The sequence below is a fragment of the Columba livia genome, chromosome 4 (genome assembly GCF_036013475.1).
Source record: "Columba livia isolate bColLiv1 breed racing homer chromosome 4, bColLiv1.pat.W.v2, whole genome shotgun sequence".
Lineage (NCBI taxonomy): Eukaryota > Metazoa > Chordata > Aves > Columbiformes > Columbidae > Columba > Columba livia.
This window is the reverse complement of record NC_088605.1, coordinates 50,783,975-50,809,898: the sequence shown is the minus strand read 5'-3', so window position 1 is coordinate 50,809,898 and position 25,924 is coordinate 50,783,975. Positions and strand designations below refer to the sequence as shown.

The 25,924-nt window shown below is 42.7% G+C and overlaps 1 protein-coding gene across 2 annotated transcripts in view; it reads left to right on the top strand.

The window, feature by feature from the left end:
* Positions 1-25,924, top strand: part of LOC102090975 (transmembrane protease serine 11E) — a 43,452-nt gene that overhangs the window by 10,264 nt on the left and 7,264 nt on the right. Inside the window, exons 4-6 of one of the 2 annotated variants that reach the window (XM_065061637.1) lie at positions 9,131-9,198; positions 12,385-12,548; positions 21,474-21,512. In XM_065061637.1, the coding sequence (XP_064917709.1) occupies positions 9,131-9,198; positions 12,385-12,548; positions 21,474-21,512 (271 nt within the window). The remainder of the gene's footprint in view (positions 1-9,130; positions 9,199-12,384; positions 12,549-21,473; positions 21,513-25,924) is intronic. The other variant, XM_065061638.1, reaches the window with a different exon arrangement.

Below are 25,924 nucleotides of genomic sequence, written 5' to 3'. Positions count from 1 at the left end.
TGGGAGGGAATGCAACCAGATCATGCCAGAAAGCTGATGAAGCCGGTGCACCCAACCCATCAACATCTCAGGGCTGACTGGAAAGTCTGGAAAATGTCTTGTGGGGTGGAGCTGGAGGAGCCGAGGAACAGATGATGAAAGGTCTTTGCTACTTGCCTGGCCTCCTGCAAGTGACTGTGAAGAGGGTTCACTTTGCTCGCTTGAAAAAGCAGACCCGAGTGTAGCTCGCCAGAGCCTCCTCGTTTTTCTAGCTGGGCCAGTTGTCCTTCCGTTGCCAAGTTCAGATGCACTGTGCCAGACCCTCCCCTCCTGAACTGGATACAAGGGCACAGTTGTAGCCTCAAAGGCTCCTTCCCCAAAGAACCTTTTTTTTTTTTTTTTTTAAATAGTGGGTTTACCTTATGCTTGGCTGATCTGTGCAGGTCTCTTAGATGCCACTGCTGTGTTCCTGTGCCACCCTTCCCCATTGGTTTTGTCTAGCTCCTGCACCACACTTGGATTTTTTTTTTCTTCTCCCACAAAATGTATTAATTCTTTTGGATTTCTCAAGAATGCCTGAAAGTCCCTAACCACACTCTTTATTAACAGCATCTGGAGGAAGATTTCCAAAGGTTTCCAAGCTTTGCTGCTTCAGCCCCCTGGCACCCTGAAGTGTGGTGAAAGCTGAGGCAGCCAGTTCTAGATAGACCTGGGTAACTGGGATGATCCCAGCACCAACTGCCTTGTGCGCAGGGAGGAAGTTGGAGGGACTTTGTGCCCAGTATGGAAATCCATCTTTGACCCCAAGGGAAGGAGCTGTGCATTCAGAAGAGCTTGAAAGGAACACCTCATTAAGGCTGTCTTAATGAGAATTGTCTCAGCTGAAGATGCACCTCAGTAGGAGTGTAGTGTGGCTTTCTCCTTGGTGAATTGGGTGGCTGGGGGAGAGGCATTGTGGTTTGTTTTCTCTCTGTGAGTGCCCCAAGTCACAGAATGGACTGCCATGGATTTACCCCATCATCTCGTCCTCCACAAGGCACCTGGGCTGTCCCCTGTCCTGCCACCATCTGAAACCAACCACTAGCTGGTTGGATCTGGGCAGAGTGGCTGGGGACTGCATTAAGAGGATTCCCTGGGTAACCACTGTCTGCTCAAATACTTGTATTGAAGTAATTGAATTTCATCAAGTAATTTTTGCCTCAGGACTCAGTATTGTGTGTCAGGACAACTCTTTTAGAAGCAGACATCTTGCTTCAGGGATTTCAAGTGATAGAAGTATCTCGTATGCTCTAAGTACAGATGTTGGGGAAAGTTTGTAATTAATGCAGTTCTTGAAATGTGCCCTGTCTGAGAAGAATTGAATTAGAGCAATTTTGATTTAGAAATAGTGTCTCTACTGGGTATTGCAGAGGCACTTGAGATAACACAATAAAATGCTGCAGAACAGCTCTGGCTGTGCCTGTTCTCAGTTGGTTTAAGGACTCACTGATGAGTCCCTGTACTGGAGTTGGTAAGGAAGGAGGCAGTTTTCTCCCCTGGAAGATGATTTTAGAGGCTGTTAACACATTTCTCTGAAGTGCTACCCTCTGCATCCTCAGTGGTGCAGATTCTCAGATGCTTCAGCACAACTCAATTATGACCAAAGGACCCAGTAGTTACCCAGCCCCCAGGCACTGATGTCTCCACTGTGCAGACAGGGTACTGAATTGGAGAGGAAGACCAAATTCATAAAGCCACTTCAGCACTGGAGAAGAGATAACCCAGAGACAGGAAAGACTTTTTTGGTTGCCTATGGCTGATCAGGCAAGAACCCAGCTAGTTCTTCTGGCATGCTCAAGTTTCATTCACCCTCATCACTGTACTTGAGTTTTTTTGTGGTGGTTCTCTGAACTCCCATGTAGATACTTCTGCTTCCAGGGACAGCAGAGCTTTAACACCTGAATACCTTGTTTGGTGGATCGATTAGTCCTTCAGCAGGATGCTTGTAACTGCAAGACTCTCCCCTTTATACCTGGTGGTAAGCTGGCAGTCATCCTGATATCAGGAAGTATTTTTATGGCACTTTTTAGGGTTAGACATGGCACAAGTCTTCCTGGGGAGCAGAAGTTTGTGTGTGTGTGTATTTGGTAGGTGGAGGGAGATGAAATACAAATTAGTTTAGAGCCAAAGCGACTTGCAAAGCTGGCTGAAACTGTACATGAGGTGTGTCTGTCACACCTTCCATGTGATGAGTATGAAGGTAAAGCTCAGGAGAGTGTGGCTTCATCTACTAGTGCCTTTTGGCCTGTGGGTTGGGAAGTTGACGCAGCAGGAGCAGATCTCCAAGGCATCAGGCTTTGGAAACACTCTTAAAGAGACTTAACTCTGGGAGACCAGGCAGTGAGGACTGATTCAGAGGTGATAATTGAACGTGTTTCAAAAAAGGGAGCGTGCTGAAGTTCCAGGGAGTCTAATGTGACTCTTTGTATACAGCAAGTTGAAAAGTACAGGCATCATGTCTGTTCATTTGCTGCATGTGTGCTATCCTCCCACCCCCATAAATTAATTATTTTCCCTTCTAAGCCCCTGAAACATAAAAGAAGATGAAGATCACAAGAAGAGACATTATGGTGGCTGCAGCAGTCAAGTCTTTCCAAGGGTTTCTGCAGCACCCAGACCAAACTCAGTAAGAATGTTCCTGGTTGTAATAAGTTTCAAGTTTTCAGATACGGATCCCAAAATTTAAAACCTTAAGTCTTTCTTTAAACCCAAGCTTTCTTAGGCACTATATGTGCCCTTTCAGGTACTTGATTAGTACTGATATGAGGTTGAGAAGGTCAGAACTTCTATTGAAAGCTTTTCTTGTTCTTCAGTGACAGTGTCGTAACACACTTGACTATCAGTATATACATGCACAGATGTGGCCTTAAAGATATAAGTAAAATGCTGAATGCTGATGGATGAAATCGCTTGCGGGTTTTTTTTTTATTATTTTTTTTTTTTTAGAAATTCATATTTACATCTGAAAAAAAACACTGGCATAGGCATATGCTGCATTGCTTTCAAAATTGAGATGCTTTCTTGCTTTAAATTCTCTTGCCAGTTTTTCCTGTTTCCACATGTAGCACACAGGGATCTATAAAAAGAGTGAGGAAAACATGTAGTATTTTTAAATGTTAATGTGAGTTGATGCAGTGGATTGCATGAAGATGTGGCTTAGTGTTTTTTCTCACCTGTAATATCTCAAACTGTCAGTGTGCTCTACCTAAATAGCACGTACTTCCAGGATGAAATGGTTGTCACTAACAATGTGCCTAATACCTAGCTTTCTAACATAAACTACATACTTCTTTAGCTTTACTGATTCTTTGACTTATTAATACACTTTACTTTTTTAAAATAAAAGGCATGCAAGCAGATTTTTCTTTTTAGTGTTTTCTTTTTTCTTGGTTCATCAAGGCAGAAGGTCTATGAGCGTGTACAACAACAAAAGAAGTAGCTCTAATTCAGATTCAGTATGTGGCAAGAAAAGCTGTAAAATGTGCACAAGGAAAATGGATGTGAGCCTGAGCTGGGTAAAGGAATTCCAAATGAAATAAAGGGCAGTTATCGATAGTGTGTGAGATTAAGGGTAGAATATTATCTTAATTATAGACCCATGATCCAGAATGACTACATTGTTTCCAGGTAATTAAATCAATGAAGTGATTCAAGATGTGAACTGGTGTCACTGAGATCAAAATCTGGCTGGTCCAGAGAGTGTTTAGAACATGGTGTTGTCAAAAGGGAGAATCCGAATTCAGTACTAAACTTGTGAGACTGATGGTATTTGGGGACTTGTAACATGAATGTCACTACTGATCTTCCTCAGATTTCATAACCCTGTTCTTATCCTAAGAGCTACTTGCTCCTCTATTTCACCTTCTTACGTGTAAGTATGGCTTAAAAAACCGCAAAGGGATACAGGGTCGTTTTTCTGGGGAAAGCATACTTTCTGAAAAGTGAAAGCCCTTCTCCGGATGCGTTTTTCCTTACATCTCAATTTTCTCTCCAAAAGTTGGAAAATCTTCTCCCTAAGTGGACAAAAACTTCTATTGCAGTGTGAAAGTTTTAGGAAGTTAATTACAGACAATTGGAAGCAGGGAGCGGGAGTGGGAATACTCAGGTGACCTTAATTCCAGCTGTCACTATTAAATGGCTATAATGAAACTCTAATGCTGCGACATGCCTTTCAAATTGGTTGCACTAGGCATGAGCACGGTACTTTAAATCCTAATGTTATTCCTTGTCTTACTCCCCTTAATTTCTTCTATCCACAAGTCCAATCATTTAGGATCTGCTGTACAAGGTCAGTTAATTCTTTTGCAGCCGACACCTGAGAATCATCTAGCTGAGCTCTGTATTGTAGTGCCAAGTCAGACAGAACTCCCTCACCTCCCAGCTTTAGCAGTCCAGGTAGCTGGAACTCCGAAGAACTGGCGGTACTGTTTGCAGATGTACAGGCTCACACTGCCCTTGTCTGCCCTGACATGTATTGTCTTGGTGCATGTGGCTTCTGCTGGTAAAGTTTCTGATCCTATGGTTTGCTGATGGCCTGTGGATCATTACATGTCTTTGTCCTCAGGTCCATTTTCTTCTCTTCAGGCGAGCACTGTGACTGTTGGGCTGTTGGCTGCTGCGAGTAATTGGTATCTCTGTTTGTAAGGGGAGTGTGATGTCTACATCCTGGTTTGGGACACTGCCAGGTTCAGCTTCTTTTGCTCTCTCTGTCTTCTCCTGGCCTCTATCTCTGGCCCCTTATAGGGTTCCTGAGTAACTCCTCCAGTGAAACCAGGCACAAAGGATGTCAAGTTCCCAAGGGAGCTGCTACTGGATTTGCTTTATGGTCATCTCTGGAGATCTCAGCAGGTTGGGCTATAAATTGGATGCTCATTGTCCAGCAAGTTGGGTACTAGATACTAGAGTTAACTAGAGTTAATACAACTGATTAGTAAATTGTATTCTATGATTACCACAAAACTGGAGGGTATCACTGAGCCAGGTGGTATGTTCCAATTAATATTTGTGATAGAAAAACTTTGAAAATCAGTACTAACAGGCTTTACGTACTAAAAGGTTGTAGTGTGAGGCTGTTGAAGGACTAAACTGGCAGCAGACAAAAGAGCAGTAGTGTTCAGCAATGAGAGGATTTGTGCTTCCAAACCTACTGAATGCTTTTGAACATCCCATGAAAGTAATTCAATGGGTTCAACAAATACCCCAGAGGAAAGTTCTGACAAGGTGGGTTTAAGATCACCTTTTTGGTAAATCTTGTTACCCTCTGTGCAGTGGCAGAGCAGCGTGTGGTGGGAGAAAGCAAAGGCTGACACAGCTGACCTTGCGAGGTCACTTCCAGGCCCAGCTCATGTCAGCCCCATCCTACACTGGAGCAATAAGATCCCTGTCACATATGGCCTGTTTCCAGAACTTGGGGGTTTTTTGGGTCCCAGGGAGGCAGGACATGTCAGGTGACTCTGAAATCATGGAATTATTTTGGTAGGTTGCTCACAGGGCTGGCCTTGCTGCCATGGTGTGACACAAGAAAAAGAGGATAACGATGATAGCTGGAATTATTCAAGATAGGATAGAAAAACAAGTCTTGATCATCAAGGTGTAAAGCAAAAGGAGGAAGAATTTCCTTTGCAGTTGGGTTTCTACAGGTGGGAATGTTTTACCCTTTCTATTTCATCTTTTACTGTATTGGCATTGATGGAGTGAAGCCTGGTTTGTCTTTAAAAGTTCTACTGCATGGAGAGAAGTTTTTTAAAAAATTATAGATGATTTGAAGTTGAATTAAGGAAATACCAGATGGTATTAAGCTAAACGAGATAGCAAACATTAACTTAAAGTCTTGTTTGGATGAATACTAAAATAAAGGTGGTCAGGAAAATGCTGCTCAATCAAACTTGGCACTCAGTTAAGGATGGCTGTAGACCTTGCCTGCAGCAGCAATTGTCACCATTCAGCATTTGCTAGACAAGGGTCAGGAAAACAAGTGAGATGCACTAAATCAGTGGTGAAGATACAGGATCTGGTCAGGCCAGCATCTCTTGATTGGCTGTAATGAAAACAAAATGCTTAAAATGAGTGTAGATGCTTCACCCTGGCAGGATCAGTTTCCACCATGCTTTTGCTTCCAGGATTGTGACTCAAGCTGAGAGGAAACCTCTAAGCAGATTGGAGATAAATGTTTAATGTTTGACATGGGTGTGAAAGATTTTACTAGAAGATTCACAGTAAAAACAGCAGATAGACTATTAATTTTTCAAGTTATTATTTGAAAGCATCTTGCTACCTTTTTTCCTCTTACATAAACTCTGTATGAATATAAAGATTACTGTCAGTAATTCAGGTTACCAAAATCATCACTGAAGGAAAGAGTAGATTTGGGACAGATTCATATCTGTCAAACTGATTTTTAGCAGGTGAGAGTCAGTGGCCATGGTGCAGAGATTTGGCTAGCATATCTTTCCTGATTTGATATACCAGGTTACAAAAGTAAAAACCAAACCAAACCAAAAAACAGGTCAAGTTTGAAGGTGTTAAAGACCTTACAAGAATCACTGGAAACAAAACGACTCTCCAGTTGTTTTATCTATTGGTGATGTAGTACTAAGGCAACTCTTCAGACAGAGAAAGTTAGTGACAGTATGTAACGAGAAGAAAAAACTGACTACTTTCTCATTCAGATATGAAATTGTAAAAGTTAATGGAAGTAACTCAGTTTAAGTAATTTTGGTGTAATTTTAAATAATATGCTTACTGTTCTCTCCATTAAAAATAACTCTCACATCCCTTTTGGGTTGAATTTCTGGGAAAAAAAAAAAGTCTGTTGCTGATAGCTTAGTTGCATTTGGACTCATCAGATTATTTTCTTGAAAAGCACCATGTCTGCTGCAGAAGTGAAGGTGGAAGGTGTTGCAAAAACACAATCTCGGAGATGAGAGGATACACATGGCTTGAAAACACAACTTCCAGTAGGAGATACAGGCTTCAGTAATGTGGTATTGATTTCAACCTCCTTTGGAAGGGAATGCAAATTCTTACCCTCTCCAGTCCTAAGCTTTAAATCAGCCTGCTTTCACTTTTCTCTTCAGTGCTGTAGAAGCTTGAGGTGTACCTCAGCCCAGCTGAAGGCTTGCTTTTGTTTGTGCAAAGAGGTCCCTGTCCTAAAGACCTCAAAAGACCTCAAAAGTTCTGAGAGGCAGCACAGCCCAAGATAGCACATACCATTGTGTGCCACCAAGCTGGCAGTGTGGCTTAGCTATGGGTTTCTGCTTGCACAGTCACCAGTGAAGCAGTTAACACTCTGACAGAAATGACAAGCAAGTATTATCACAAAAAAAAAAAAAAAAAAAAAAAAAAGTTGTCTGAGGACAAGCACTTTGAATAACCACAGGCTGCAGAGCTATAGGAAACAAACCACTTTATTTTTTATTTCTAACCGTATGCCTCACAAAATGCAGTGGTAGCAGCTGGCCAGCTGTCAAGTGATAGGATAAAGTGCATTCTGCATATATACAGGGGCTTGTCACAATTGCTATCTGTCTGCTGTGTTTTTTTCCATAGCATTTTTTTGGTGGCTTCCTAAGTAATTCCACATAACTGCCAGTAACAGTAGGATAAAAGATCAGCTCATGGCATGACAATTATGAACTTTTTTCTTTATGAGCATAGACTTAAAATCACCTTAAAATATGAAGTTTTCATCTTGAAATTATTCTGGCTCAGTACCACTGTGTTGCCAATGTCTTCGAACAGACCAGGCTGGGAGGAGGGGCTTTGTGTTCTTTGGGAAGAATCACCCCCAGATTTCATGGATACATGCTTGTTTCTGTACCTGAAAGACTTCAAGGTGCCTGTGTTTGAGAACCATTACCTCTTTTTCTTTCCTTCCAAAGTCTGAAAATCTGGAGACTTGGTTCTAAATCGGACTGCCTTTATAGGCTAAAAACTTACAAAATCATGCAAGTTTTCTTTTTTTTAAAGCATTTCTCTGTAGTTTTTCCTGTAATACATTTGATGTTGACAGGATAAGTTCAATATACTGACTCTTGCTGGTAGGAGGAACTGCATAACTCACTGGTGACTTGACTGTTTCTCAATATTTCGGTGATCCTGAGCTATTCCTGGCAGAATTTCATGCCATGTTTTACCAGGTAGCACTGTCTCAGACTGATGACGCAATCCTGAGACAACGTTCAGCCTAAAGCAGGATGTGGCTAAGCAGTCACCAGCAAAGATATCATCTGGGGATTGATTCCTTATACTCAGAAGTTATGAGTCACAGATTTCTGATTTCTGATGAGAATTGCTTGATAATTCTCATAACATGTGGAGCAATCACAAGGTGTTATTTGACATCATTGGTAGATTCATTTTTGCATTTCTACAGGACTGAGGGTAAGTGCTGCATCAGAAAGGGCCCTTACAAGAGGCTCGGTGCAGCGCAGAGCACAGCATGTTGTATCCATTCTGTCAGGGTAGACCTTCTCACTCTCTACAACTACCTGAAAGGAGGTTGTAGTATGGAGGGTTTTGGTCTCTTCTCCCAAGTAACAAGTGATAGGACAAGAGCAAATGGCCTCAAGTTGTGCCGGGGAGGTTTAGGTTGGATACTGGGAACAATTTCTTCCCAGAAAGGGTTGTCAGGCACTGGAACAGGCTGCCCAGGGCAGTGGTGGAGTCACCATCCTCGGAGGGGTTGAACAGATGTGGAGATGAGGTTCTTAAGGACATGGCTTAGTGCCAGGCTTGGGTTAACAGTTGGACTCAATGATCTTAGGGGTCTCTTCCAACCACTATGACTTTATGACTCTAAGATTGCAGCAGTGCGATTCAGGATGTTTATAAATATCCCTCATTATGCCTGGTAGTGGACTAGACAGCACACTGATGTACTTCTGGGATATTTATAAAAATGAGTTAACTTTTTATGATGTGCCTTAGGCCAAATGGGAAACAATTAGGAAAAGCTTGTGGCAAATGTTTTCCAGAATCTGGGCTGGATTGCATTTTTTGTCTCTTTCCTGTCAGTTTGTAACTACATGCGGTTTTCTGAATGTTCCTTCCAGCAACACATCCCTTTCTCTCCCTTTTTTGTAGTTAACTCATATTTTTCTTTTTTCAACAGATTGACAAGACATTTCACAATTCCATTTTAAGGAAAAAATACATCCGTTCACGCTTAATCAGAGTGAGGTATGTGAGTTAATAAATGCACAGAGCTGAGAGACAATGAAATGGTCACCAAGCCCAAGTAGAGAGCTATTCGATCAGATTCAGTTAAGTGTATTTTACATAAAACCAAAGCATAATCTCCAGTTAAGCATGATCTTATTCTGAACCACGCTCTCCTTTGTGCTCAAACCTTTAGCAAGCTTTAGCTAATAAAGCACATCTAACTTTAGCTATTAAAAAACAAAAAGCATTTTCAAAATTATTTTCTTCACTATGATGCAGATGTCATTTTGCTTCTTGTGTTGCTGCTGTGCTGGGCTTGTCAAGTGAAACCCAAGTGTGGCCGTGCTGGTTTGGAAGGTCCCGTTTGTCACTGTTGCATCTCACAGAATGGGCAGAAGTAGCAGTGGCAGCACAGCAACTCTGTGATAACTTTAACTTTGGTGTGCTCCCAACCTCCAGCTGTTTACCACATGGGATTCCCTGGAGTCATGAGGGTTTGTCTGTTTAGCAGACCTCGGTTGAGTTATCCTCCAAGGACCCATTCAGTCTCCCCTGGACTCCTGAACTTCGTGCACTTCCATCCTTTAGTGAGAAGGTCCTTGTGAGGAGACACCTTCTTTAGATCAGTTGATGGCCCCTAGTTCTTGTGCTGGAAGAGGCAATGAAAAGTTGACCTCTATCTCTCCTCTCCACGCAATTAGTGGTATTGGGCACTCCCACCATTTTGCTTTTCTCTCCTCTACCCCATCAGCTCTACTCTTTTTTTTTTTTTTTTTTTTTTGTCAGTTGAAAGTCCCAGCCTGCTCAGCCATTCCCTACAGGAGCTGTTCTTTGTTCACCTTGTCACCCTGCTCTGTTTCAGGTCTGCTGTTCCTGCTTTTTGAAATGAAGAAGTCAGACCTGTGGTTAGGATTATAACTGCACAATTATTTTTGTTCTCTCTTATCACTGGCAAATGAATAGAGAATACCTGCTGTATTATTTGCATGTTTGAGCACTGTTGAGTGCTGATAGTGACATTTTTATTGAACTGTCTATTGTAATACTACAGTATTGTTCATGAGCATCCACTGCTTTCCATGTGAACCTTGAACATCTTCACAATCAGACACTAAAGCTGCCAGACTAATGATAACAGCCTTGAGAACTTATTCTCATGAATGTATTTCTCCTTGTTCTTCCAAGGTTTGTGAAATCCTGCCTCCTGCCCTACCTTAGCTGAGCCCTTGGTTAGGCAAGTCACTAAATTAATTATTCGAATGTAGCTTTAGGAATGCTTGTACACACTGACTACAGTGGTTTAAGTGTAGACAGGATGGCTTAAGGATGTGAGTGGCCAGTCCATAGGGAGAAGTAATATCCTTCATTCCTAGCTGTTCCCAGGAACAGACCAAAGCAGTTGCTGTGGTGTTTGCTGTGTTGGATGGAAGACGTGCATGTGCTGAAACTTGTTTGCTTTTAGCAAATGTGCAAGCTTTATGCATGTTTAGTGGCCCAGACTGCAAGCTCTTTTAAGTGGGGTAATTTATTATGGATTTGCTCACAAAATTCTTGGCACAGTGTTAACAATACGTTACTAATAATGCTAATAAACTAATAGAGACAAAACCTTGACTTGGGTGTCTTTTGGCTCTGGACCTTTGCTATATAGCGAGTGATTCAAGGTTGTGCCAAGGTGAGGGTTTTGAGAGGTGTGGTGAGCTTGCAAGAGTTGACATGGTAATTCCAGTGTGGCACAGGACAGGAAGAGGAGTGGGGGGAGAGGTGAGGGAACACCTCAGAAATGCAGAGCAACACCCATGGTAGGATCAGATAGTATCTGGCAAATAAACGGAGTGGCAATCATGCTGAAGTTGGCAGTAAGGGAGAAAACAGCCTGTTGGAAAGTTCACATGGAGCTACATGATCTCAATGATGAGGTCCTTGGGGCAAGGAACATGTCTTTCTGCTCAGCTAAGAAACACTCAGCATGCCTCAGTGTGATAATAACAAATTTTGGTGTGTGATTCCTTTGTGTATAAGCTACCTGCCTTCTGTTTTTATTTTGTTTTTTCCTTTTATAATTACAAATTTCCAAGGTAGTGACATATAAGTGGAAGATCTTCTCTAAAGTGGAAGATCTTCTCTATTCCTATCTGAATGATGCTTAAGATGGAGCAACCTGCTTTTAGCTCGTTCCCTGTATGCAGTCAGAGCAATTCCGCCTGTTGTGGGTTGCGTTATTGCTGCTTGACTCAGGCAGGAAGAGGCAAAGGAGACAAGATTCTCAGTAAACTCTCATCTTTAATGTATAGTGACCAAGGATGAGCTGCCTGCAAGCACAGTGTAAGATTTACTATGCCAGGTTAGACTTGTCGATGTTTGTAGTCTAGCATTCAGTCTCTTGCAGTATCTGATGCTCTAAGGAAAAAACAAATAATACTACTGAGTGAATGTAGTCCATTATATATATTTTTTTCCTTGCTTTTATTTTCTCTGATCTCACATGAGCTTTGCAGTACACACTTCAGACTGTGGAATTGTGTGTCCCAGCATGGATGATGCTTGTTCTTTTCAGTGAGATGTTAAATGCCTCTTTTTTTGGTCCATCTCTTGAATTGTGATAAGTAGATTGTGGATATGCTGCTGAGTTTTGTTTATTGTTGTATAACATGAGGTTATGAGTCACATTCCCTCAAGAATGGCTGAGCAGATCTTCTGACTCCACACGAGATTGCAGTGGTAGAATTGGACTGTGTGATCTCTCCTCTTTCCTCAACCACCTTTTTGATGAATATTGGAATTTTTTCTTTTGTGCATATACAGGGCTCTGGAAAGGCCTGTCTAGATACCATTAACCATCTACCTGGTGTTTCTGAAGTGCTGTCTATCTGGCTTTTCACTGCAATCAAATCAGTTCATTCCCTGCTGCTCCTGTGTCCATAAACCTGTGGTCAGTGACTGCTTTTTAGACTCCAGGAGTACAGTGTTGGTCTGGCCATTTGTTCACAGAAAGCATCATGAAGTCTCCTAGCAAAACACATACTTGACCCTTCAGCATTTGTTTGGTTGTCTTTTGCCAACTCCTTCTCTCAGAAATGTAAGAAATGTTCAAAAATGTATCTAATCTTTTGTAACATCGCCATCGCTAGAGAAGCTAAGATAAAGACTAAGAAATGAAGGAATGGGCTGAAGGTAACCAGACTGTGTTTTGTTGGTTTGTAGCCCAGATGCGGATGGTGTGATGGCAGAGGCTTTGCTCACATTTTGGTTCTCCTCCACTGATTCCAGAGAAGCATTGCGAGAAAAAGTTGAAAGGATCTTACGGACGGGCCTGAAAAAATACACTGGCCCCCTGCGAATAAATGTCAGATATTCTACCATCTCAAGTAAGTATACTACATCTCTCAAAGCGAGCTCTTGCCCTTTTCTGATTGATGGGACATGACTTTTCCCTTTTGATGGTGGCTGTTGCAAGTCTGAATGACCAGCCTCCTTGCTCATTAACAAAAGTGGCAATGTATAAACCCCACCTAAGATAAGGATTAACAGCAGCTGTTGCTTTGTGGCCTTTTCTGTACAGCCTTACCCTCCCTCCAGACTGCAGTACCAACCTAACCAAAGAGCAGGACCCTAGGTCTTGCTTTCTCTGAGGAGCCTGAAACTGCAGCAACTATGTTCGGGTGACAGTCTTTGTAGGGAAACAGCAAATGGACTGAAAGAATAATCTTTGGTGAGGGAGATCAAGATCCTTGCAAATTCCCTGTGGGAAGGGGAAAGGAAGGGAGAATGGTCTTCTCAGTGTCGTTTCTCAGCCCCTTTGCAAAGCAGCCCTGTATCTGCAGGGTATGCAATCTGACAGCACTATGTTTTTGATGTAGTGAATTACCAAAGAGACACCGAAAGGTGAGTTTCGCATTGCTTCTACACTCCTGATCTGTTAGAGGATTTTTGTGCAGGCTTAGACTCTTGTCTCTACAAATGGCTCAGCCTCACTTTACATATAGTCAGCATCTCTTTTGGGGAGGTGCCAGACTTGTCAAGAAAGAGTTACTAGTCAAAAGTAAGGCACATATACTTGCTCTGTTTGGTTTTGCAGACCTTACGCTTACCCTTAGCACAAAGGTGACTGTTTAGCACATGGGTGGGTCCTTTCTCCTTGCTTTTCTATATGAGACTGCTCAACCCAGCAGAGATCTACAGAGGCTTGGACAGCTGTGTTGAGAGAACAAGAACCTTGGGCTACATTCCATACTGGATGGATCCAGGCTTCCTCCTGCTCAGAAAGGACCAGGAGCAACCTCTTGTTCTGCCTCTTGGTGCTTGAAATGGGCAAGTTGCATTGTGGTAATGCAGTGAAACTCAAATATGAGCTCTCACAGACCCATCATTTCTTCATGGGCCAAACCATCTTCCTCACTGGAATGGCTTAGGATAGGTGACATCCCTTTGGACAAAGAATCGCCAGTGTGATTTATACTGTAGTAGTTCCTGTTCAGCAAAGACCACATGGAATTCCTCTCAGAAATAGTGTGAGGGCATCAGCCAGAGAGATTCAAAGAGATTTGGTGGTTGTTGGTTTTGTTTGTTTTTAAGACAGGCAGGTTGTGATTTAGTGAATTTTGAAGCTTTAAATAAAGAATAAAATTGCAAGTATACAAAAATGCTTGTTAGGAAAGGACTGTGATCTTCATGTTGAGTTATCTGATGAGCTGCTTTTTTTTTTTTTTTTTTTTCAGTCTGGTAAAAGTGCGAAGTGACTCAAAGCTGGTTAAGTTGACCTTCAGCTGCACCAGGGCTGTTACAGTTTTTTAACTAGCAACTAGTGAACTAATTAGCTGATATAATTGAATCACAATGTTTTCATTAAACACTTGGTCTCAGTAAAAGATGGCATCTCTCTCTTAATTTGATGAAGCTGTATGATAAACTTCCTGTTGCTTTTCTTGGCTCTCTCAGCCTAACCATAAGACACTGACTACATAAGTCTGCTACTTAGGACAGGACTAGCGTTGTGCAATCGTTCCCTGTGACATGAAGGAATATAAACAAAACCTTGCTGTTCCTAGGAGATGACAATGAAAGATCCCATTTGGATCCTTTTCTGGTGATAGGATTTCATCATTTTGCACACTTGCTATTTTATCACATCTGTACTATTAAGCTTCTACTTTTTTTGAAAAAAAAAAAAAAAAAAACTAATAAAAATACTGTCAGTTTAGACTTTATCCCACCTTTGTTGCGAATACTCAGCATTTAGGCTTAGGCTCCTGCTGGTGCTGCTGTTTAAGGAACCCAGGCTGACTCAAGTGAGGAGTATAGAACAGAGCACTCCTATGCTTTCGGAGGAGATGCAGGTCTCAACTTAGAAATTTAATCTCCTTCCCCACACCTGGGAGAAGTGACAATTTTCAGTAGATCCTGGAAGGCAAGGGGGGATCTAGAGTTTGCATTTCTCACTTCTCTATTCTCTCCTGAAATATCCCACCCAACATCAGTATTTAAACCAAGGCAAGCTAAGAAACCCTATATTTTTTTCTGGGCTCTGCAGCACTTTTAAAACTTCTGCTTCATTCTAGCTTTGGTTTTGCCAACTGGAGTCCTTGTTTATCTTGAGGCAATCCCAAAACATTTTCTTAATGGCTTGTAAAAAATAATTAACCTGTTCATTGTGATCACCTTATCAAAAAATTCTAACTTGGAAGATGTGATATGACTCAGTTTAGCTAAGCACAACTAGTTGAACAAATCCAGGTCAGGCCCTTATTTACATTGCGTGCTAGGAGGGACAGAGAAGGAGAACTTCTTCAGTCTTCCTCCTAGGATCTAATCATTTTGTTGTTCAGCACCATGTCCCAACTTGCACTTCATTCAAAAGCATTTGCTCTGGGGACCAGCTCCAACAAACTCCTGCAAATTGAGTCCAGCCTTGGGATCTTTGGATGCAGTTCAGGGCAACAAAACAAACCTAAGTAGTCAGCTGGCCAATGGGTAGAACTTGCTTGTCTCTTCATTCCTGAGGATTGGCAATAAAGGGGCGATAAAGCCTAAACTGACAATATTTTATTAGTTCATTTTTTTTCCAAAAGAGGTAGAAGCTTGACCATACAGATGTGAAAAAATGACAAGTGTGCAAAACTGAATGGAAGAAAGCAAAATAACATTGCCTGTGTTTTGTATCATTGCTAAACAGTAGATCTTCTTAACATAATGCTGCAAAAATACATTTGTATTGGGGTATCTTTGGATGCATTATTACTGAATTCTCTTCCTGCCCCTGGCCTAGGACAGAGCTGTCTCCAGACATCCACTGTACCTGTGACAGAAAATGGGAAGTGATGAGTATCTCTGCACTTGTGTCCAAACCCCACTGGAAGCCCAAATATTTTTCAGTGGAGAATCAAGCCAACTAAGTCCTGTGTTCTCTGAACAGCAGTGCAAGGGCCAGCAAAATGAGATATCAAAATTGGGTGACTTGGAAACACCCCTGTTTGTCCCCCTTATGGTTCTGGCAACAAAGAGATCTCCTGCAAGGCTGATTTTTTTTGTTTTGTTTTGTTTTGTTTAGTTTTGTTGCCCAGGGTGTCTTGGTTAGAAGTAGAGTTACCTCAGAGCCTGGATCCCTGTTAAGCAAAGTGTAGAGCAGCTTGCCAGACTATTTCCCTCTGTCAGGTAGGTTGGAAGTCTCCCAAAATGTATTTTTGGGAATGTATTTCTGATGTCAGAAGGAAACTGGTTGCAAGAACACTGGCACTGTTCAAAGTGAGTAGGAAGTTCTTCCTACCTGTAATACAGCCAAAGGTTCTGACTGTGAACAATGAGTCATGAATTGGTTTTGATCAACAAGTCAGCTGTTATTATTTCTGTTTATCTGGCATCTGAGGCTTGCTAAAGCTCCTTACAAATACAAAGTACAGGACCTAGGAGACAGATTTTCACTTCTTTATCGAATCTTCTTTGGGAGACACACAGATGAGTGTCTGACCTGGATGACTGAGGAATGTTTCATCTCAAATAATGTATGTAGCAGTGTGGTTTTTGGTACTTTACAAGCCACCACAGCAGCCTGGGGGAATGGAACAGGACATGCATCTGCACATTGGGAAATGCAGCAGAGATCTGATGTTCCTCCACTTTGATGCTATTAGTTTAGCACAAGATGGTACATTTCACTGTTTGCAACAGTCTGCAGAGGCTGACTGAAATGGGATGGACTGCAATGTATTTTTAAATCATTATTTTTTCAAGGATGTGCTTGTGATAAAGGAATTAAGCAAGAAATCATCCTGGCCTAGACAACCCAGATAAGTTGATTTAATTAATTTCTTCACTCAATTCTTGCTTCTCCCCTTCTCTGCCTTGCCTGCAGAGGTTGCAAGTCAATTGGGTTGCCCCTGCTGTATTAGGACCTTGAATGCAGCTGCGGTATGAGTGTAGGTCAGGAATCACAGAATGGTTGGAGTTGGAAGAGACCTCTGGAGGTCATCTAGTCCAACCTACCTGCTAAAGCAGGTTTGCTAGAGTAGATTGCACAGGATCGTGTCCAGATGGGTTTTGAATGTCTCCAGAGAAGGAGACTCCACAACCTCCCTGGGCAGCCTGTTCAGTGCTCTGGCACCCTCAAAGAAGTTTTTCGTCATATTCAGGAGGAAAAATAATGCTAAAAACTGTAGCAGCTTGGATCCACACTACAGAACTGGTACACAGTTTCCCATGCAGATGCCTCCTTGGGCTGCAGGCTGCCCAGCTGGAGAAGCTGTGAGGATGCTGTGAGGTGTGGACCTCTGTCCATCCTTATGGACAGAATTCAGATGTGGTAGATATTTTGCCATCTTTCAGGAAACTTCTGCACTTCCCTTCAGATATAGTTTATGAAACATGGCTGAACGTGCTGCTCTGAAGGACTGGTCTGGTTCCCATCTCACCCCAGGACCTCAGGCCTTCATGGTCTTTAATGTAATTAAATAATGAAATGTAATTAAAGTGGCTATAGCTATTATCCCCACCTCTGTCTGCACTGGAGGGCAGGTGTACTCTGTGACATCCTTCTCAGCTGCCCAGTTTGGTGACATACTAAAACGTGCCAGAGATCCCTTTTTGCCTACATGCACTGTTGTTACCCTAAATAACACTCAGCTAGGTGAGCCCCTGCTTCTGATGGAGCTGAGAAGTCTATAATTTTCTCTCTTTTTGAGGAAGTTGTGATTAAAATGTGACAGTGGGGAAAACACTTCCTTTGCTCTGTGGTGCATTTCATGGAGCTGTGTTTCAAATGCATGTCCAAGAATGTCTTACTAGTACTGAAGCACATACTTCTTATTTCTTTTTTTTTGTGTGTGTGTGTGTGTGTGTGTGTGTGTGTGTGTGTTCAAAATTCTTTCCTCCTGTCATACCCAATTTATGATAATCTCTACCTTGCCTTCGCTGTGGGGAAAAAACAACTCAAGATGTGGGAACTTTATATGATAGAAGACAGAACGCACAGTTTGCCTTTGATGCTACCAGTTATGACTATATATAGACAATCACAGGTGGAAAACCTTAAAGAAAAAGTTTCTTGTGGGAATCAACATCTGTGAAAGATGATGTAATTGAATAAACCAGTACCAGACATTTAGAACATCTTTAATTTTGCAGCCATCTCTGGCCTTTTCCACACTGAAAATGCATAATATCCCCTAATTTTGCATTTGCTTGCCTTTCTTGATCTACTTCAATATAATGTCTGCTCCATTTATGTCACTGGCAGTTCTGCCTGTTATTTTCCTTTTAATATCAACACTGGACTCTGTGGCTAACATTGAATGAGGCAGTGGACACAAGATGAATTCTTCTGGTGCAGTGACACTGAGAGATGTGGCAAAGCGAGCACCTTTTTCAGTAGGAATCTCAGAATCCCTCAGAAGTGGTCACATTCGCTAAGCAGTTATATGTGAACCTGCAAACATTTATATGGTTGCCAAATAGATCCATGGGCTTTGGGCACTGAACTCCCTTAGAAATCCTTGTGTGAACTAACTATTACATATAAACAATTACCAAAATGAAGATGGTTTCCTGCACTTGGTTACTCCCTGTTTCTTTCCATGTTTGCTCAAACACATACATTGTTAACTGCATTAGCAGAAGTAGTTGGCCACTTGGAGAACAGAGCCCTCTTCTGCAAGATGGAATCCCTAAGCTGCATTTCAAGAGATTTCTGTGATTTTAATTTAAACATTAGTTTTATTTTTCAAGTAAGGCAAGCTTTAATTAAATAGCAAGTGCCATTTTACAGAGGCAATGCATTTTCAGGTTGAACTTGTTTCTTGTTTACAATGGAAGCCTGAACACTGTTTTCCTAAATGCAGCCCAAACAACTATTTTTGCATGTGCTGTATGTGGCTGGGACAAGATATGACATTTTAATTGTTACTAATTGATGCTTTTTCTTGGTAATGCAAACAACTAGGGCAACTAGAAAATGAGCAGGGCAGAAAAATTGTTTCTCATGCCATACAAGTGATTGCTTCAAGGCAGAGCTTGCAACACGTTGGCTGGTACAACATGAACAGCTATGCTCTTGCCCAGGCCAAAAATGGTAGATTAGTAATGACTGAAGCCAAACCCCTAATGAGGTAAGCAAGTAAGCAACGTGATTTTTTAGCAGTATCCTATAACCCAGAGCGCTCTCTGCTTCTGATGGGATTGATTGTGGGCTTGGCTTATATGAAAATCATGCCAGTGAGGTCAGGTTTCCAAAAATGTACATGTGCGCTAGGTTTGGGACCTTGGTTTTGAGTCCTGTGTATTGTGCCCTTAATTTCACCTGTCCTGCACAATGGGTTCTTGGTTCTGTTGCCAGGCAGACCTGCTTTCACCTCTTAAAAGCTCTTTAGTTTGAGGTTTTATCTGTGATGTTTTCTTTGTTACACTCTGCATTCCAGCTCCTGGTATGGGATACATGCTCAGGGTGTTGTATCTGGCAGATCTCTAAAGCAAACCCTGGCGAACACAGCGTTTAATTTATTAAAAAGTGTCACTGGACTTTTTCCTTCAACAGTTGGGAAGCAGGAGAGTACATTGTCTGCGTAGTCTTGATATATTATGAAATACATTAAAATTCAAAGCTGTACAGACATCTTATTTAAGACTTGGCAGTGTATGTGTGTTTAAGTCTTGTTCCTCCAAATACACACAAGTCACTCCACCTGGAAGCAATGGATACAGCTCAGAGCAAGATTTTGCCCTTGTGAGGTTTGCACTTTTTTTGTAGGTGTCTCATAAAAAGGCAAACAGAGACATAGACAGGTGGCTGGCAGAACAGCCGCGTGACTCACAGCAAAACTCCATGCAGTGAGAACATGCTAATCAAATTGCTTTCGGCACTGCGCTTGAATGAGCTGCTTGCTCCTTTTGTCGTCTCCATGAGCTTTGCAACATACTGTAAGTGTTAATAATTGACTGCAGGCTTTATAATTAGGCATTGTGAGGTAAAGGTCTCTCCACCCAGAGAAGAGCTAAAAAAACATTATTATCAATATTGCAATTGAAGGCAAAAGGTGCTCTTTCATTGCTGATTAACATTTGTTGGATTCTTACCAGTTTCAAGATATAAAAATATTAGAATGGCCCAAATGCTGAGCTGGTTCTGAAGGTGGGAATTTCTAGGAAAACCCTGGATGCTCATCATAGCTGAAATAAATAAGTAGGGCCAGATTTTTCAAAGCCCTTCTTGCCAATATAAACATATCAGTGAAGAAGTCAAATCTTTAGCACAGCTCAGCACCCTTTTTTCTTTTTTTAATCCTCATTTTAATCCCGTTGCTGGCCTAGATTTTTTACTGTCTGGTAATATTACACCTTGATATTGGGGATCTTGGCCAACAAGTGACTGTGTTATCCATGGAAATTCATAGGATACAACTGCTATTCTTTCATAGGAATTGAGAAAGTACAAGTGAGCATTTTTACTGAAAGGGGACTCAGAAGTTATTGCTTGCCCAACAGTAAACCTTATTTATCTTTACTATGGGAACAATTGCTGTTTATAGTTAATAAGACTGTGTTGCTACATAAATGTCCAATTATAACTCATCTTCCATTCTTACAAAATAAACTAGCAGCTGCATATGCATATGGCATCCTTGGCACTGCCTTTCCTCTGTATCACTCCCCGCAGTCAAGCCGTGCACATGCTGGAGTTCTGTTTGTTTCCTTTTTCTAGCATAATCTGCATAATGTCATTAAGAAATGAATGAGTACATGTCTAGTAATGGTGGATTGCAACCATGCAATTCATCCTGCATACCAGGAGGAGTGCCAAGCCCACAAGCAAAACACAAGTGACAGAAGCACAATAGGTGACAGGGATGAGCCAGAGCCCTTTGCTTCCAAAGAGATTGCTCCTGGCTTGGTGTGGTTTTGGGTCGAAGCTGGAATATTGTTTTGTGTAGCTGCAAAGAGAAAAGAGTAATTAATTAAGTGGGTAAGGCCAGGGATCTGCTGAGAATAGCTCTCCAGCTGCAAAATGAGTTGTGGATGCTGCATGAGAATATAGAAATAACCTAAAAGTTGTTCTGTGTGAAGGGTGTTTTTGGTTGGTGGTTGTTGTTGTTTTTAAATTTTATTTTGACTGCTGGCAACTAAAATGGTAGCACTAGTAAAATAGCATTCTGGAAGAAGTGCGATAGACTTATACCTTGAGCCAATGCTTGTTACTGTGAGCACAAGCATACTGTGTTGTCTGTGAACATCCAATGTGCGTATTAAAGCAGGGAATGCATGGCTAAAACCTGCTGTGCCATGCAATAAATAGCTATTAGTTATCTCTCATAGTGTAGCGGACACCCTGTTGCTCAATAAGATGGGAGAGAGTGAGCCACTGCTCTTGTAAACTGTCATTGCTGCAGTAAAGTCAGTGCCTTCTGGTCCTGAAGACGGCATGGAGTGTCAGAATCCCCTCTGGTCCTCACTGGTGAATTCTACAGAAAAAACAAGGAACTTGAAAACTTTACGCTGTCGAAGTTTCTTTCCAACAAAATTGTGGATTTTGGTTAATACGGGGCTTGTTTTGTCTGTGCTCCCCTCTGGAAACATCAGGGGATACCCTGTGCCTGCTCCTTGGAGGATGCTGGCTGGAGAAGAGCAAGCGGGACCACAGAAGTTAACAGCCAGCACAAGAACACGGCCTTAGTGTGAAATTCTACTGGTTTCCCTCTCAGCCCCCTCAGCTGTAGCTCCTGTGGTGCCCTGTATCCATGTAGCTGTTGGAGGGGCTGCCCAAATCATGTCTCTGTTGTCCTGGCCTGACCCTGATTGTCTATTTGTTTCAGATGTGGAGCCAAAAAGAGCAGAAGCCCTCTTCAATGACAGTAAGTGAGGGCTTTTAAAGCCTGGGCAATCTCTAACTGTTTTAATTAGTGTTAGTAGTCTCTGAGAACTTTTTCTGGCCTTTAAAGGCCTTTTCTCATCCTCCTGTTTAATGAATGTGACCTTGTACTTCACACAGGTGAGTGGTGGGATTAGAAATGGTGCTCAGTCATGGGGAAGCCTTTTGTTTATGTCTTCTGGGATGTTTAGGAGAACTGACATAACTGGCTTGAAAATAATGTTGTTGGGTTGAAAATTCCTTCTAGAAAAGGTCTACATGCACTGCTGAGCCCCCCTGTCGTGGAGTTTTTTTGGTGTGCTTTTTGGGTTTTTTGGGGGGTTTTTGTTTGTTTGTATGTTTCCCCAATATCACAGTATCACAGTATGTTAGGGATTGGAAGGGACCTCAAAAGATCATCTAGTCTAAACCCCTGTTGGAGCAGGAATGCCTAAGTGAGGTCACACAGGAACATGTCCAGGCGGGTTTTGAATGTCTCCAGAGAAGGAGACTCCACAACCTCCCTGGGCAGCCTGTTCCAGTGCTCTGTCACCCTCACTGAGAAGAAGTTTTTTCTCAAATTTAAGCAGAACCTCTTGTGTTCCAGCTTGATCCCATTACCCCTTGTCCTATCATTGTTTGCCACCGAGAAGAGCCTGGCTCCATCCTCATGGCACTCCCCCTTTATATATTTACAAACATTAATAAGGTCCCCCCTTAGTCTTCTCTTCTCCAAACTAAAGAGACCCAGCTCCCTCAGCCTTTCCTCATAAGGGAGATGCTCCACTCCCTTAATCATCTTTGTTGCCCTACGCTGGACCCTCTCCAGCAGCTCCCTGTCCTTCTTGAACTGAGGGGCCCAGAACTGGACACAATATTCCAGATGTGGTCTCACCAGGGCAGAGTAGAGGGGAAGGAGGACCTCTCTCGACCTACTAACCACCCCCCTTCTAATACACCCCAGGATGCCATTGGCCTTCCTGGCCACAAGGACACAGTGCTGGCTCATGGTCATCCTGTTGTCCACCAGGACCCCCAGGTCCCTTTCCCCTACACTGCTCTCTAATATGTAATTTCCCAACCTATACTGGAACCTGGGGTTGTTCCTGCCCAGATGCAGGACTCTACACTTTCCCTTGTTAAATTTCATTAGGTTATTCCCCGCCCAACTCTCCAGCCTGTCCAGGTCCTGCTGGATGGCAGCACAGCCTTCTGGCATGTCAGCTACCCCTCCCAGCTTAGTGTCATCAGCAAAGTCGCTGATAGTACACTCTATTCTACTTGCTATTCTGTTCCTGCCACACAAGATGCTGAACTCCACCATCCCATGGTCACTGCAACCCAGGCAGCCCTCAACCTTTACTGCTTCCACCAGACCCTCCTTGTTAGTGAGGATGAGATCCAGCAGTGCACCTCTCCTAGTCGGCTCCTCCACCATCTGCATGAGGAAGTTATCATCAATGCACTGGAGGAATCTCCTGGACTGTGGCTGGCTGGCTGAATGGTCCTTCCAGCAAACATCAGGGAAGTTAAAATCCCCCACAACAACCTGGGCCTGTGACTGTGAGGCCACTCTCAACTGCCCATAGAAGGCCTCATCAACTTTCTTAGCCTGATCTGGTGGCCTGTAACAGATGCCCACAACAGTGTCACCCCTGCCAGCCTGCCCCTTGATCCTGACCCATACACTCTCAACTTGCTTGTCATCCACTCCTGCGCAGAATTTAGTACATTGTAGTTGCTCTCTCACAAAGAGAGCAACTCCACCACCACGCCTGGCTGGCCTGTCTTTCCTGAAAAGGGCATAGCCATCCATGACCACATTGCAGTCATGTGAACTGTCCCACCATGTTTCCATAATTGCCACCAGATCATAATCTCCCGACTGAACATAGGATTTTAACTCCTCCTGCTTATTCCCCATGCTGCGCACATTGGTGTACAGGCATATCAGGGAGCGAGCAGAGCTCACCAATTTCTCCCTAGGGGCATAGGAAGCCACCCGGTCCTCATCAGTTTTAGAATGCTGCCCCACTGGGGCAAGCCCAGCTACAACCCCATACCCCTTCGAGCCTAGTTTAAAGCTCTCCAAATGAGCCCAGCTAATTCCTGCCCCAGCATCCTTTTGCCCCCATGAGAAAAGAGCAAACAATGAGAAAAGTGCAAGTGCTGAGGGCACCGTAGAGATTCCCCAGGTTGGGCAGAGAGAAGACATGTGGGTCCTGCTGTGTCGGTGCCTCCAGCAGTGCTGGTGTGTGAGACGTAGGGTGCAAATTAAATGTAAACCCCACTATCTAGGAGACAGAGAATGTAGCCAGTGAGGGCTGAGCATTGCAATGTTCAGGACACTTGTTTATTTACCAAACTGATGCTGTTGGTAGCAGGGAGAGGTTTTACGCTGCATATTTGGACACGCAAAGACTAAGTCATGTTTCTCCATGAAAGCTGTTCCAGATGGCTCCAAGGTGTATGTAGTAAAACTGAGTGAGCAAGGACTTCCAATAAATAAAGGAAATTAATCGTTTGGGCTAGTTGGCTGCTCTAATGTGTAGGCACAGCAATTCACTGGAAGGTGTACTATAGTGTGCTAAAGGCAAGGGAGTCCTTATCAGGGATTGAGTACATTGTATATTTGAGCAGATTATATATATGTTATAAATAGATTAAAACCTGTACTTAAATAGAATACTTTAATCCTGCTTGCACAGGGCAGACACCTTATCTTGTGTCTCTCTGATGTAAAGTATTAGAACTGCATCTCAGAGCAGCAACTGCAGAATCTGTTTCATATATGTTTGTCCTGGATGCTGTAGCATAATAATTAATCTCTGCCTTGTTGCTTGTCCTAAGGGGCAAGGTTTAGACCTGGCTGGGTACCAGCATGTTGTTAATTGGTGCTTTAAGGACAGCAGCCTAGCAAAGACCACTGACATGGCCTGTGAGTGAGAAGTGCCCCAAAAGCTGGTAGGATTGTGCAAAGGCAGAAGAGTTTGGAATAATCGCTCCCAGAAACTGGGACTATGTAATTTTCTTCAGTGTGCACTGGAAAGAAGGGAAGGGACCATAAGGAAATGTATAGAAGTTACATCAGCCTGTGATTATAATGAAAATGTTCTGGATTTTGGCATGGCTAGTATCATAACATTGTTCCTTATCGAAATAAAAGGCAATATGATTGGTCTTCTGAAGGTATTGCTGTAGGAGTTGAGGTAGTTTTTTTAGGGATATTTTTAAGCTTTTTGAGGAGGAAGTCAGCTTGTTTGGAGACTGAATAGTCACAAAAAGCCATTTTTGCTTGCAATTTGGGTTTCTTTTAACTCTGAGAAGGTTTGATCTGTTCCTTAGCCACAGGCTGCCTAGTAACGGCAGGTTAAATAACATCACTTTGGGTTGGTTTTAGGTGCTGGTGTTCTGGGGCATTGATAGAACTGTGAGTTATTCCCTGTGTTTTCAACACTGGCTGGTCAGAGGGTTGATAGGATTGTGCAGATTTAGGAGCAGTAATTGAGTGTTGCCAAGAGCTTTCAGGAGGGAAACATGCTAGTGCAGACACTTTTATCAATTCCGGTATGTTCTCTAGTTTTCCTTCCACATGGAAAGTTTCAAACAAGTAGCTGTATCTTTAGATTTCACTGATTTCCTTCATTGTGGTTTTAAATCTCAGAACAAAGCAGACTCTGCTGAACACATGAGCTTCTCAGTATTGCATGACTATTGTTTTTTCCCCAAATTTATGAACAGTTTTTGATTGGCTGTGTTATTGCTGCTGCTTTTGAATACAAGGTACAGTTAACATAACCTTGTGCAGATCCTAGCAGAAAGGGGCAGAGGTTATACTCTGCGTGGCTCCAGCGTTTTGCTGCTGAGGACTCCAAGGGCCCTGAGGCTGGTGTCTCTTCAGTGATGTACAACCCATTTCTGCTTTGTCCCCCTCTGGGTCACTGGAGATATGCAATGCAATGGTTTGGATGGTATTGTCACTATGCAAATAATTCTTAGCTGTCTTTTTCAATGGATTGGGATAGTCCTGTCAACGTTATCCTAATGTCTAGCTGAAATCGGGGCATGGATGAAAACTAGTGGGTCTTGGTCCAGGTAAGATGGATTTGATGCTGTTGGCATGGGAGAAGACAGCTGAAGCAGCTCTGTCCGTCGAGGAAGCTTCTAAAGCTATTGGGGAGCTTCAGCTCCTCCTGAATATCCTGTGTTTAGTGACTGAAACCATGGATATTTTCATTTCTGCTCTCTGGGTTTGGAGCATGGCACTTTTTGTCATGGATGCACAGCGTGCTGGAGGTATCCATGCCTTAGTCTCTGGCTTGGATTACTGTGATGCTCTTTGCCTGAAGTGCCTCTGCAGGGCCACTTGCAGACTGCTGGGTTTGCAATGTGCAGCTGCCTGTTTCCAAGTGACAT